Here is a 15,608-nt window from a genome sequence, read left to right as displayed (position 1 = left end):
ATTTGGTTCAAACTATTTACACGAGTGAGTGGCACACATCCATTGCAAACCTTTTAAAAAGAATACACAATTCGTCGCTGGAGACCCTTGTGTACTTTTTCATTGGCAGCATAATGCACGAAAAGGCATGAGAGAACTAAATGAGTCTCGACACTCAAAGGACTGCTCGGAAGGACCATAATAATATAATACATTTAGGAAGACATATACAGTGTGACAAGCCACACGCCTCCACGTCGAGCTGACTTGATCACAGCGTCATGCATCATGTACATGAGAAAGTTGTTTGGCTCAACAACTTTGACTGACTGGATGGTAGTTTCCATGTACAGTTGGGACCACACAGACAGAGATGACAAACATATTTTATAATGATATTCTTTTTTACAGCTTCTAGGCGACCCAGTCGAGGAAGAGGGATAGTGTTAAACAGTAAAAGTGTGCGATCATTTAGTATGTCTCATTTACATGCGTAGAAGTTAGAGCTGGATCTACACGTACCAAATGAAGGTGTCATTAACCAAGTTACCAACTGTCATTTAAAAAGTATCCTATGGTTAGTTTTTAACGTGTGTCTTTAATTTCATCATTCATTAGAAAATGACCTCAAATAAAGTCTTGCTTCATGCAACTCAGCTCAAAAACTTACTTTATTATATAGCAAATTAGTGTCCGATGCAAAGACATCATCATAGTGACACAATGACTGCAGACATTAGTGAGGACGTGAGGAATTAGGAGAATTTTGTGAAGAAATTTGAGATGTTAATGAGGTGAGCGTGACGTCACACTTGGCCAAGCCGGACTTCCCACACGGTGGTAGCGTACCACTGGGGGTGATGTAAGGTAGGTGGGCATGCTTTAGACTGTCAGGCCCGAGCAAGGAGCTCTGCCTTGTGGGTTCATGCTCGCTGTAAAGTAAAACAAGAGTGCCACGGGAGGCAAGAATATCATTGTAAAATACTCATTGAGGAGGAAACCATAGCTTGGGACACACCGAATGCACAGGCAGATGACAAACAGGAGCCCACCAAATAATCAAAAACTGGGATTGGAGGATCACCAACCTGACTTATCAACTCAAGGAGCCCCGATGGGCCGCGCTCCAACTGATTGCTCCGCGAGTACTCATCTTCAACACCGAGAATGGTATGGGGGAATGGGAGTGTGTGTGTGTGTGTGTGTGTGTGTGTGTGTGTGTGTGTGCGTGTGTAGAAGTGTATGGTGGGTTGTGAGTAGCGATGGAATGGTGAATTGGAAAATTCAGAAACAAATTGTTTTAGACGAGGGTTTCACTTCCAAGAGCAATCTGCTACTCCCACGTTTGTTCGTGGCCAGAAATTATGACATTTCATTTCAGTTTATTGCAATTCCATCGACCAGAGCCTCCTCGTTTTAGAATATACTTAAGGAACAAAAGCGGTGTTGTCAAACTGAACATCTCTGGTGTAGCATTTGGACATTGTGGTTGCTTTTGTTATTTGGATTGTCCCATCAGGTCCTAATAAAGGACCCCTATTGCTCCCAAGGGCCAGAGTCTGGCTACTGTTGTGTTGGTAGCCTCAATCCCCCGGCAGCCAACTATCCTGAGCCACAGCCGGGAGGAGAGACTAGAAGAGGAGGAAAGAACACCGACCCTCTCAAAGAGGCGGGACAGATGCCAAAGTAATTCCACAACATGTGCTGACATTAAACATTACTGCATATTAACTTTCCATATGTATTGCAACCCAGCGTTTTTGCGAATGCCTGCAAAGAAGCCCCAGAAAGGCTCTTTGTCTTTGTGCTGTCTGGGGGTTAATTTGCTATTCTCGTATTTCATCTTTCCATTCCGTTGGTGGAGATATGTGAGAGTAGACGTTAGACTCCTCTCACGTGAGAGAGCTCTTAATAGGAAAAGTCAGCGGGTTTCCATACCATACTTCCATATTTGCCATTATGTTGGAAAGGAATTTTTGCAAATGAAATTACTTTGAGGCATTTCCTGTCAAAGCTACTGACAGATTGTTAACAGACTATGACTCGTGTGACATGTGCAGACAAATATATTTAATAACTACTAAATTAGTAATATATATAAGCACAAAATCAGACATGGAAAGTAACAGTTTTTCAAGTATAGCATTTAAGTAAAGTTCTGGCTATAACTTCGATGATTCCATTTTTCTGACTTTCTTCTACCACATTTACATTAAGCTACTTTAGACATGTTTGAAATGTTAAATGCAATTCAAACTTTTGGCAGATATTCAAAAGATATTTTTCTTTACTTTTGCGATGTTGCAAACGTAATTAAATGACTTACTTTACTTGCTGCTGAAGATTCCACAACTACTGCACAGATTTACACCGGTTTACAAGATCCGACTACAACCTCAGCATAATACGTTTTAAATTTAATGCCTAATTACAAAAGACTTTGAAATCTTCCACATTTTCCTTTGAAAAAGGGCAAAGTCTAGCACGGAAAACATTTATGGGGAGACATTTAGCCATGAAATGACTTTTGTTCAACTCTGTGCCCTGCTGTTTAATGAATTTCAATTAAAAATTGGAAATGTAATAAATGTAGTGGTGCGCTTGTTTTTATTTTTTTATATATTGTCTGTATCTGAATACAAAATTGCAACTACATTCTTCGTTTAAAAGATCTAAATCAATACAAATAAATGAGATAAAGATTTGGATTTTACATCAAAGCATGTAATGTGTCCGGACAAATAAATCTGACAACATACGCTACAAATGTGGAATAAAAAGCATAACAAGTATCACAGAATCAGTCACTAGTCCAAAAGTCACACAAACCAATAGCATACACATAAAACAAGGACGACTTTATTCAGTTTATCAATGGAAAGAGTGCATCCTCCATGTGCGGATGTTCTGACATTAAAGTATAAGACTAATCCCCGTAACATAGAGAACCAGTGGAAATATAAAGATGAAAGAAGAGAAGCAGGGGGTAAAGATACAGAGTGAGATAGTTTATGTGAGTGGGCTGCTGCAAAGCGGTTTCAATTACCTTGCGCCTCTGTGGAGCACAGCAGGGCTGCGAGGAAGGCCGCCGCGGCCAGTGACAGCCCTATCTTCATGTTTGGCCTCGAAGGGTCAGCAGATCATCAATCAGTCTGAGGGTAAAGTAAATGTGTCAATGCTGCATATGGCACAGCTCTGTCCGGGCGCTGTAAGAATAAGAATATACACTTTATTTTTTTTTATTTATCAAGGGAGGAAAGTATTTTTAACCCATCCTTAGTTTTTTTAGAGGTACATGTGAAGCTGCCTGAAAGCGAGATGGGGGGTCAGTGTCTGCTCAAGGACACTACGACTGCAATAATGGGGAGAGGAGGATCGAACAACCCACAACCCCTGTTGTGCAGGCAGCCCCTACTCCCCACTGAGCTAAAGCCACCCCAAAAGAAGGCACCCCTGGAGCTGGAGAATGGACCGTTTGCTCTTCACTGGAATCAATTTCCCCAGCTCTTAGCATTTATTAATTATTACAATCCATTTCGACAGACTGCAAGATCCATCTCGACTCCCTTGCACAACAAGTGCCACACCTTGCTGCTTCCAGTTGCTTCGCACACCCTGGGGGCAGGGCCGGAGTGGGGCCACTTTTCAACCCGGGAATTTCAGGCTCAAGACCAGCCCACTTTTTTCATGGTAGTGGAAATTGGATAAATGAAGCAACAGTTCAGCTCTTACTATCCTGTAGTTCTTTTATTAATACCATGGTCCAACAAATAATGTAACGGTTAAATACAACAATAATAATCCACTTAAGATGAGAAGTTAACAAAAAATATGCACAACATTAAAAAAGGCAGAAGGGCGTAGCAGAGGTGTCAGACTCAGATTAGGCAGTAGGCCAGATTTGTTGGAGTGAGACCTCATGGGGGCCGTCATTGGCATGGTCATCATTTTTCTGCATGAGTATTATATAGTGGTGATTTACTCCTTTACTACACCCACTTCTGAGCAAACAATGCATATTGGTTCACCAAGTACTGTCATATACTGCTCTTTCTTAGAATATATAACTTTAAATCATATAGTTTCCTCTGTTCTCCTCTCTACCTGTCCCTGTGGTCATGGCCTCCTCATTGCAAATGTCGGGCTCATCATTTTCAGCAGGAGAATGTCTTATCTGCTGCTCCGAAGCTACAAAGAAAAATTAAGTCATATTACTGCATACTTCAATATCAATATCAATAGTATATATCAATATTTGCATAATATTTGCAAAGTCTATGGATCGCCATATTTTGGGTGATATAAAAAGGCTAATATTTTAATTCAATTTAATATTTTGCTTGGGAATAGGTTGACAACGCTACAATGATATTAATCAAGGCTTCAACGTTAGCCGAATAGTTATGTTGCTAATCATTAGGCCTTTGTCTCTCTTTACCAGTTGCCACTTGTGTTTATCCTCTTGAAAATAAATCTGTAAGCTTGGCACATTTGGCAGCATCCTCCTCCAATGCCTTTCTTTTTTTCAACCTGGCTTTTTCAGCCCCTCCTGCCCTCTTCCTCCCTGACGCGTATCGTTGAGGTCGGGCCGGCCCAGCTACCCGTAGCTGAGAGAACTTTTTGGAAAAGACGGCTAAGGACCGAACCAACTCTATTATTTGGGAGGGGTGAACTTCCTCGCACGGTAACCCATGCAGAGGCTGCGGTGTCAGAATGCGGAACATGTGTAGCCCACTTTAAGAGAAGATGGACTAACGTGACAAATGTCAACAAATAAAATTATCGACCGGCCCAGAAGTGAAGCGGCCCACCGGGAACTCTCCCGATTCTCCCGATTACCCACCCCGGGCCTGCCTGGGGGTACATACTTACCGGAGGTAATGACATGAAAAACAATTTTTTAAACACATGTTCATCTGTTTGATTTTCATACACATAATACCCCCGAGCTATCATGATCATTCTAGTGTGTCGCTATGCAGCTCACAACATGCAAATACTCTCTCACTTTAGCCCTACCAGCGATGGTCACCAACAAAAAAATTATATATATATATATATATATTATACTCATCATTACAAAACATTAAGGAGCATCTTGATTGCAGTTCCTTGGATACAATAACATCTGAATGTGTCTCACATCTTATATTGCCGAGGCACATACACCTAACGCCTTTGCTGCCCTTGGAATAAATCTATTTATTCATGACTGGGTGAGATTCAGTTCCAGACGTCGTTGGTGGACTCACCTCATATCACATTTAAATATAGCGTAATGAAATGAATCCCATGCGTAGGGGAAACTATTCCTACAACAACAGCCTGAACTCTTTTCACTAAACTACTGTCATCTCTACGCAGGCTGTGCGCCCCGCCTGGTGCACGGGCTCGAACACTGCAGCTCCAGGGGCCGGAGTGACTCGCTTGGCCCCGGGAACCCAATTGGCGAACATCTAATTAAAATTACAAATAACGCACAATAGATATATATAATATATATCTACTAAAACACTTTGTGTCTATCTATGCCTTACATTGACTCCGCTTCACTTCCACTTTGATGTGGTTGCATTTTCCCTCAATTCGGTTTAATAACGTGACTGGGCGTTATAATCTATTTTTTTCAAAATAACTTATCTAAAAGTTTTTTAAGTTATCTAAATCAATGTATTGGCGTGCATCTAACGTACAGCGATAAAATTACTGTAAAAACGCGCAAAAAAACTACAAAATAACAAAAACAACAAAATAAAAAAATTCAAAATTGTAAATAACATTCAACCAAAAAATAACAGTTAGACAACTCACCTCTTTAACCCCCCCAAAAAAAGTGGACAGACCAAATTGCAGAGCAGCCTGCGTGCAGCCTCCCCTCTAGAAAGTAAAGTGAAACTTTCAGGAGCTGCGGCTGGACCCCTCTCCTCTCTCCTTGGCTACTGAAGCTGCGCCAGCAGATGTCCAAGAAGGAAAAGCTCTCTTTCCAAATGGGACGAATCCTTCCACCATCGGCTACTTAATAGGGGGGGCAGTTCCCAACTCTCAGTTTACCAGGATTTTGGGCATTTTACGAAACCCTCTGCCTGTCAGATGATGCGTAATGTCCCCTGCTAAGATCGATTGGAAATTACTATTTTTTTCCTGCATTCCTTTGGTCTGGTGACTTAATGAGAGTTTCCAGTGGCAGTGTGACGTCACTGCGTGGTAACAGCTGGCCAAACGAGACCGAGAGGGGAAGTATTCTGTATGTGCGTGATGGGCCACCTATGACGAATTTATTTACTCAAATGTCGACGGAAATAAAAGTTAAACTTGTTTGCTTAGTAAATGGAAAGCCGCTTTGCTATTGGTATCTTAACGTGGATATCTCACAAGTGTAGTAGTTCTTTTTTCTTTCTTTTTTGCTTGTCGGAGAAAGCAAAGCATTTCAGGAACAATTAACTTACCCTGCTTCTTATTGACACAGCTCTATCGTCTCTAACAGGTTTGTGTGTCGCGCCCTCTAGTGGTCACATTAAAGACCTGCATCAGATGAAAGTTTAGAATGGTGAAGGAAATCCAATCTAATCTCGTAAAAGAAATACATACATCTCTGCAGTCTCGTGCTAAACTTAAATGATGCGTTCAATTCAATTCAATTCAGTTTATTTGTATAGCCCAATTTCACAAATTACAAATTTTTCTCGGAGTGCTTTACAATCTGTACACATAGACATCCCTGCCCCAAAACCTCACATCGGATCAGGAAAAACTCCCAAATAACCCTTTAGGGGGGGGAAAGGGAAGATTATGAAAGTGGGTCCAAACTCCTGTAAGATCAATATGGATAAGGGCAAAGGCTACCAAACATCTACAGAAAGACACACGTTTTAAAAAGTGACACAATGTCATGACATGTAGGGTTATACTATTTTATTTGCATCTCATTCTTTTTTTTGACAATCATTCAAGATGTCAAACATGAAACATATTATAATGTGGACCTATATTACAAATCTGAGCACAGAGTGGATGAAAACCGCATGTGATGATTGTTTCAACATATAAATAAATCCAGTCCTCTTTCACTGTGGCTTCTTGGGCATCGCTGCACTAAACAGCTCATAAACTACATATCCAGCCCCTGAAGAGACCAGACAAGTAATAAAAATGTAACGGAGATACAACATAAGCTAATTATCCTGACTTAAAACGACCCTTCATGATACACCGTGAAACAATAGGAATATTCAGCCATATTATTGGGGGCAGGTCCCTGGCATGACATGTGTATACAAAGGACAGACATGTGGATTGAGCTTGACTCACGAAATCTCAGACAAACGTACCAAACACAGTGAGAGTGAGTGGGTCTGTAGAGCTGAGCGTCCTTCAAGTCGCCCTTCAGATGGATAGGTATACCATTATCCTCCTATCCATGACTCTTTTGCTTCATGTGTCTCTGTTTCTATGGCATTACATTTATTTTATTATGGAGCTCATCTTTGGTTAACCAAAGCCATGAGATGATGGTGTGCAGTCCACCATGCAATGAAATAGTGCTTGCTCTGGGATTTAGAAGCGATGGTAGACCATGTGTCAACTATGAGTACAGTAATTTCTATCGCTATGCATGGATCAGCAAAGCCTGCCACACTGGAACATTCATTTTGCAATGGATATTTAATTAGAAGCTTGCACGCATAATTGGCATAACTCCAGCCAAAAAACATTTTGACATATAGAGGGAAAATCCACTTATCTGTCAGGCTACAAACAGGAAAAATGTGATTCTGTCTCCGGAACCTGGGAATAAAGTAGACACTTTAACTTCAACATATGTCATTATTTGTCTCACTTTAAACACTGGAAAATGTAGTTTATAAAGTCAAGTCAAACAGGCACATCATTACTTTAAAGTTATTGACCTACACACCGAGCCAAATGTGCCTAAAACAAAGATCTGATGGGATATTGATTCGATCGTATGTTCACAGGTATCCTCCTTGTCCTCAAAAGGATTGACCCTGTATACCTGAAACTGTTGTTCCTTCAGAGTGATCAATCTGTTCATGCTGGTAAGGATCCTCCTGGACAGCTGTTGAAGTCCCTGATACAAACACTTAATGGAGGATGTTATAAATTCAAAGAGTTATAATCTGAGCATGACAAACAGCAGCTAATGCAGTAAACACTGAAACAGTGTGTGAATTGTGCTAAAAACAGCGCGTTTCAATGCCTTAAATAGTCGAATGGTGACATCTGCTGGCCAAGCCTGTGTACTGCATTTGTATGAAAGGAATAGCTAAATGTACGTGGGTCAAAACCGAGTTCATCTCGCTGCAGTCCGACAGACGGCTGACCAGGGCCGAGGGATCGTGCGACACGCGTCACGAAGCTGCCGCGCTGAGTGGGCGGAGCCACATCTTCTGCGAACACATTGTTATTACGACAGGTCAGCTGCCGTAAATATTATTAATGATATTCAGTCATAGAGTACATGACACAAATGACATTAGGGAGGTAGGTGTGCCTACGTACATTTTATTTTAGCGTATGTTGCAGTAATATTTCACAGCCATCAACAACCCAAAAATAAAGTATTTTCCATCATTATGTCATGTCATCTATTACACAATTATCTGCATCAGCGAAGACTTTCTTACACATTGTAATTTGTGGCCTTTTGAAAAATAGTATTGGGCAATCATCTGTATGTATGCGTGTCAATCACCTGTATTACAGTTACCTTGTTTGAAGAAGACACAACTGGATCGAGGAAGTTGTCTGAGAAGTAGCCATCTTCTCTGTTTGTCAAATACTGGACACATTCACTTTGCAAGATCATCCTCCATCGCTCACTCTGCCGGTTTCCAGTGGCGGAGCAGAGCACCGTCTGTCTCAGGCTGGGTTTCTGAACAATGCAAAAGCCTCTGCATTTCAGCCACATGTCCATTTTCTGTTCAAGTCTGAGTCTGACATCCGCATTGATAACCGAACCCAGAAAGTTGCCAGCCACGACGTGTGGATCATTGTTTGTTTGATAAGCTTCAAGCCATCTCATCTTTCAGGAAACCCCATCAATGCATCCACTGATTGCAATTCCAAATGGCTTAAGCTCATCGTATCCATCAATTCTGCTTCAGGCTTTAAATCCTTTCTCGGTTGCTGAGAACAATCCCATGTGAATTAGCAAATAAAGTATGTCATCTGTTGTGAAGCCGCATTTAAAGTAGTCTTAAATATACTCACAATTCTTTTCAATGTTAAATAGAGGGTAACCTACGCCAAAGAGCTACTTCTGACTGTTGCCATTTCGATTTTACTATCTCATAATTATGACTTACCATGGGAATATCTTTATTATCACAGCTAAACTTTCAACTTATTTTTTCCCCTTTTACTGGCAGAAATGGGCTTCCAAACTTAATAAATCAAGAATGCAATAATATAACAGAAGATGAAGTCAAAACAGGGGGGGGGGGCCTAACAAATGTGACATTTTAAAGTGCATATGATTGAGTCAACATTGAAGAACGCAAGAAATCACTCAGGCCAAAAGTCTAAAAACTAAATCATTGTTGTGCTCCAATGCCCAGAGTCTTACGAGCATTGCGGGAACTTAATAGTGGTGTGAGATCATGTTTCCATCATTAATAAGCATCAGATTAACGACTAGCATAGACTCTTTATACAACCAGTCACGGCAGAGAGTAAACGGCCACGACTTATCCTGAGGATGCTACGTCTCCATGAATAAAATACTTCATGTTGAATATCAGCGCTTGCTTCTCATAACCAGAGGCACACGAGCAATGACTTTACCATCCGATATTCACGGTAATCTCAAAAACCAGAGGCATGTCATTTAAATAACATGGTACATTCATCAGCAGGACATATTACAGCACTCAAAAAGGAACAAAAGTTGCATAAAAAATACATACATCCCTCAGTAAAAGCAGCCATTTGCAAAGCCCATCTAAAAAAGAACACATACTTCGACAGGGTAAAGATAAATAGATGTACAGGAAATTATATTCCCAGGAGCTAATTTGAAGCTATATGTACAGAGACAGACTATCATCCTGCTTTTGCCTTAGTTGCCCGTCACAAGATCACAGCATTCGATGAGACACTTGACGATGCCGTCTGTACACAAACGCACGACAATAAAACAGAAACCAGTGTATTCACACGAACGTCAACGAGCAGTCCAGAACAACCATGCATGCGCAGACAGGAGGACGAGGCGCGAGGAAAGTTTAGCTTGGAATGTCGGCACTGTTGTTGCGGGTGTCATATTTATGGTGGATGATGAGCAGAACCACACCCAGGAAGAAGCAGATGGAGCCCACGGTGATGTAGGCGATGCCGAGGAACGGGTTCTTCCCTCCCATCCAGGAGATGGTGCTCAGGATCATCCGCTTGCGACCGTCAAAGCTACGCACCGGATAATCTGATGGTCACGCGGTTAAAGGGAAAATGGCTGCGGCGTCGGGCGTCGTAGTTTTTCCAATCACAGCTCGCACAGAACCAGTCATGTAGACACAATTTGTGAAATGATAATCAAATCATAACACTATATAAAGCTCTTGAAGTCAATAAGCAGTTTGCTTAACCCTTGTGTTGCCTTCGGGTCAATTTGACCCGATTCAATGTCGGTGTTCTTTCGGGAGTCAACAAACAAACATAACGTACCTCACACTTAAACTTGGAAAACAATATTAATTCAAATAATTTTCTGGAGATTTTAATAGCTGGGGTCATATTGACCTCAAGGGTAAAATATGTTAGTAAATATAAAGGTAACAGAAGGGTTAAACATTGAATCGGGTCATATTGACCTGAAGGCAACACAAGGGTTAAGTGCCCAATCATCAAGTAATCTCTTTGTATTTGATTGGTCATCAATGTCACATGACTCAATGTGGGTCCCACATTTCCAGTGTAGCGCTATAAAGTTACACTAGTTGAAGTATAACTATGTTTACTTGTTGTTTTAGGTACTTGCAGGATGAGTCTGCACATGAGGCGCGAGCACCTACACCGATGGCTCCTTTCCGGAAGCTGGTAGACTGACCCTGGATAACCGTCCCGTACCCGTTCTCTGCAACATGTACCGATATTAAACCACCCGTTTTGGTAATCAGGTTAGTTACAATAACTCAGTTCCTTCATAAAGGACCTGGCATGGACAATAAACACACATAACTGTAAACAGCACAGTGCTGACTGCAAGCTGACATCAAGCTACATGTGTTCAAATATTTACTTTGTGTTGTTGTTTAGTCATTCACTAAATCAGCAATTTGTGAATTTGCTTTCATTGAATGTGATTTAATATAATCAAAGTTTAGGGTGTTTCTAAAAAAAAAAAAGCTAGTTCTAATTGTGCTGTGGAGTGTCGGGCTATGTTTGGGGTCGGCTGGAGCTCATGGGGAGAGTGGTCGTCCCGCAACCTCAAGGTACCCGGTTCCATCTGCACTCTCCCGATAGTGCAGGTCGAAGTGTCCTGGAGTAAGAAACCGAACCCCCACTTCACTGCAGCTCATTAATTAGTAAGTACAGGTCAGGTGCAGAGAAGAATTTCCCCACTGTGGGATCAATAAAGTGTACATTTCTGTTCTTTCTTTCTGTGATTTAAAAGGATACTGTAAGTGATGTCCAAGTTGTATTTGCCACTGGGGAGAGTCGGGGTCGTGCTAGACTTCTTCTGGATGATGCGATAGAGCTTGCGAAAGGTGGGCAACGCAGCGGTGCGCATCCACACGATGAAGTCCTCGTTGATGAAGCCGTTGTTCTCAGGATCGTACGGGTCCATCTCGAACACTGGCTTCCTCCAGTTCACCGGCTTGGATGTGCCTGAAAAAGAACAAGACCAAAACAAGCAAGTCAGAAGAAGTTCAGCGCTTAATGCAGGGCTCCAGACTAACTTTTTTTACTGGGAGCACAGTGGCCCCTAACTTAAAATTTTAGGGGCGCAAGCAGAACATTTAGGGGCGCACACTATAAATCGACTTGCAAAGTTTTCCCATCATTTTTACTGTATTACTGATAAATAATTTGACAATATACAATCTTATGCCTGTTTGCCTTCATGAACTGCAAAACATTCACAACAGAGAACTCTTCAGAAGTTACTGTATTGAGTTTAAACATATTTTAAGAGAAAACATACCTTGAGCATGTGCATGTTGCACTTCGATGTGGCCAATCAAAACATTTGTTGGTTTCTAGAGATGCACCGATGAGGTTTTTGGTGCCGATCACCGATCACTGAAATCAGTATCTGCCGATCACCGATCATGGTGTCGATTGAAGCATTCTATTTATTGTGAAGCATTATTGCTATGAGGACTATGAGGAAATACATATATAAAGCAACTCAAACATTAAAGAAATGACCGATTTCTTTAATTGTTGACTTAAACATTTAGGACTTTTACTTTGAAAAATGTCCTAATTGATACATTAAAATTGTTTGATTGCTATTATAGGGGATTTCAGTTATGTATGGAACACGTCTGCATTATTCATTTCCTGGAACTCTTGGGGAAATCTATAAACAGGACTTTTCTTAACATACAATAGACTGACTAATTTTTATAAACTCTTCCTTGGTCCAGTAAAAATGTTTTAATGTTAGCATAATTTAAGCTAAATCTCAGAAACGATCTATAAAGATACAAAATCAGTTCATTGTTTACTTTTATATGTTCGCGTATGATTTGTTGACATCTTATTTTGATAAACGGATGTTGTTTCACGTGGTTCTTTCCGCTAACTTTGCAAAACCGGATGCTGTCACTTAAATCCTTCCGCTAACTTTATCAAAACCCTCGCGCGCTCCTGATCGAATGTGTTTACCGTGAGCATCAGTCTATAGGGGCTCAGACATGTGAGTGTCGGCTGAGTCGACCCAGAGATTCAACTCGGGGGACGGGGACGCCGCTCGGTGGTGAGGATCCCCTCGTGGACCTCTCACTCTGCGGCCCTCGCCGGGCGCATCGTCTGCGTTGTGATGCGCCTCTTTTCATACATTAGCCTATAACCGTGGTCACCCCCTCCCAAATATTTAATAACAAAAACAAAAAAAATCTGCTAATTTACTGGTCGCGCGAGTTGATGAAAAATGTACTCGCACTGTGTCTAATTTTAGGCGCAAAATGCGACCATTTGGTCGCAGTCTGGAGCCCTGGCTTAATGGGTCCAAAAATATCTCGCACACAGTTTGATTGAATTACCTTGGAAGGCTACAGTAAGGTTGTTGTCGTTTCCACCGGGGTTCCTGAACTTAACGTGCTTGTCTGTCCACCACGCGATTCCCTTCTTCACCAGAGGAATCAGGTTTCTGCTGCCATTGGCATCAATGTAATACAGCTCCAGAGTGTCTGAAACAAACAAACGTTTTATTCATTATTGTTCCATTGAGCGAGAGCAAGCTGATGCCAGAGTGTTGTTCTGTACGGAGCTTTGAGTAGGAGTATTGATGGTCAGATGACACTTCAGTTGACCACATGAACAGCACTAATCCCAACACTGCCAGAAGAAGAAAAAAGTGAAGTTGTTGACTGCTCTTACTTACCATTGAAAAGGCTGTTAGCTATGGCCCCACACGGAGCGATGGGCTGTCCCTCACTTGTGCGATACGGTTCACATTCCTTGCTGGGGTTCTGTAAAAAAGGAGGCGGCGTTAAACGGATGCAAAGGGCAGTTGTTGACATAAAAAATAAAAATGCGACAACACATTCCAGATTATACCGTTAAAGCGGACCGGTCTCCATTCAGTTGGCTGTCATCCCTGGACTTCACATAGCGCCTGTGGTTCTGATAGAAGTTGGATAAGCCGTAGTACATGAAGACGTTGCTCTGCAGGAGGGAGGAGATTGTGTTATTAGACAGGCTATCAGTAAAGCCTACTACTGGCCTAATTACTAAGTACTTTAGTAAGGTGGCACTTGGTGATTCTTTGGATCATCAGTTCACCATGCACAGAACTAGGCTACTTACCACAAAAAAGTTTGCTTCTATCAAATTTAGGATTCTTTATGCTCTCAGATGAGATTCATCTAATTTCCCCCCCTCACTTGATTTTAGTTGCATTTTAGTGACGCTGGTTTGTCTGGTCTGGAAACTGTTGTGATGAAAAAGCAACTGGCTGAGAGCTTTTATAAGGAATCAATATCAACCTTCTGGAGGTTGCCAGTCTGCATATTTTCAGACTCGATTGATCGATGATAATGACGGCCCATAAAACAACCTTGACTGTGCCTTTCTTTGGACTTAAAATAGAACTTAATGGACATTCAGTGTCAGAAGGGCAGTTTGTATCATTTATTTTACTTCAAGCAACACTTATCAGTTCTGAAGCCGAGTCCATGTATTATTCATGTGTACTGGAAGCCGGCGCTCACCTCAAATGGCTGCTCCAGTGTGAAGACCACAGAGCAGACACATGGCATTGTGCTGTTCCAGCTGAAGTTCTTGGCACAGTTGTAGCATGCATCGTTAATGTCTGCACCGGTGTAATCAATCTGAAAAGGAGGCGCTGATTACGTAAAAAACATATAGGAGTAGCCGAAAATAGATGCATAGTGGTTAATATCCATATACACTGAGAAGACAGTATATTCACAATATACAGTTGTTATTGAAACTGTTCTTAGGGAGTTGCCAATTCAGATTACAGGTTATTTTAGAGACCTTAGTTTGTTTTAATCGTTGTGTTTGTTTATCGTCTCAGCTCATTAATACAATCATGCTTTATGTGGGCATAATATCAGACACATTTATTATTACAATGGAATACAACTCAACAGCACCACAATCGTTAACTGAATCCCCAAAAGTGAACATGACAAACGTGTATTGATTACTGTGATGAAATAAGACTGCATTAGTTTTAACTAACATTAGTTAACTTAGCTGCCAGCTAACCTATTAACTAAACCGACAACTGAGAATATACTGTAATCACAACATGACAAAGGCTCAGAAATGCAAGCATTGTTTTATATTCAAGTGCTCTTATTATTTAGCAAAAAACAGATTGGCATTGTCAACCACCCATACACTTATTATTACTTCTTTTTTCTATAACAAAGTTATTTGTGCTGTTGTAAAACATGTCAGGAAATGGACGAGGGAAGAAAGACAACGATAAATGTCCTGTGTGGACGGACACCGCTGCTGCTGCCGTACCTCGTACTCTTTGATGTTGTTTGAAGTGACGTACAGGCCGATGCCGATGGGTATGAAGATGAGACCGATCACGAAGAAAGCCGGCAGCACGGTGCCCGCCGTGAGGATGGGCTGCCAGGCCGGTAGCCTCTGCTGTTTGAACGCGGTGTTGTCCGGCTTTTTACTTTTCACGACCCCGGCGCCTCCGTTATTCGAGGCACCGGAGTTGTGCCCGTCCCCTTCCTTAGCGTTGTAGCTTGACGCCATCATGGCTGCGATCGGCTTCTGGCCAAAAATAGGCGAGTGTAAATTAGTTGGCGGCCGGTAGCTCCCGGTTGATCCCACACGGTTAACAAGATGCCACACGTTTAGGCGAAGGGTACAACTGTCGAAAGAGGGCCGTTTACCGCCTGTCTAATGCAGATCTCTAGCTACTCATTGTGGTGTTGATTTGGTCCGTTAATCTC

General features: G+C 41.6%; 2 protein-coding genes across 6 annotated transcripts in view; both read right to left on the bottom strand.

Moving 5' to 3' along the window:
* col12a1a (collagen, type XII, alpha 1a) overlaps positions 1–5,879 on the bottom strand; it is a 56,544-nt gene extending 50,665 nt beyond the window's left edge. For all 5 annotated transcript variants that reach the window (XM_056426199.1, XM_056426200.1, XM_056426201.1 and 2 more), the window contains exons 1-2: positions 5,791–5,879; positions 3,026–3,131 (exon numbers count right to left, since the gene is read on the bottom strand). In XM_056426199.1, coding sequence (XP_056282174.1) covers positions 3,026–3,095 — 70 coding nt within the window. In that variant the 5' untranslated portion in view covers positions 3,096–3,131; positions 5,791–5,879. The remainder of the gene's footprint in view (positions 1–3,025; positions 3,132–5,790) is intronic.
* Positions 5,880–9,792: 3,913 nt separating this feature from the next.
* On the bottom strand, positions 9,793–15,608 carry LOC130201163 (cell cycle control protein 50A-like). Its single transcript, XM_056425895.1, has 7 exons — positions 15,163–15,608; positions 14,376–14,495; positions 13,723–13,830; positions 13,547–13,634; positions 13,206–13,352; positions 11,614–11,823; positions 9,793–10,417 (listed from the first exon to the last, which is right to left on the bottom strand). Exons 1-7 carry the CDS (start codon positions 15,409–15,411, stop codon positions 10,224–10,226), a joined length of 1,116 nt encoding a protein of 371 aa, XP_056281870.1. The 5' UTR covers positions 15,412–15,608; the 3' UTR covers positions 9,793–10,223.

This window comes from Pseudoliparis swirei, chromosome 11, assembly GCF_029220125.1.
Source record: "Pseudoliparis swirei isolate HS2019 ecotype Mariana Trench chromosome 11, NWPU_hadal_v1, whole genome shotgun sequence".
Classification (NCBI taxonomy): Eukaryota; Metazoa; Chordata; class Actinopteri; order Perciformes; family Liparidae; genus Pseudoliparis; species Pseudoliparis swirei.
This window is presented reverse-complemented; position numbering and strand designations above follow the sequence as displayed.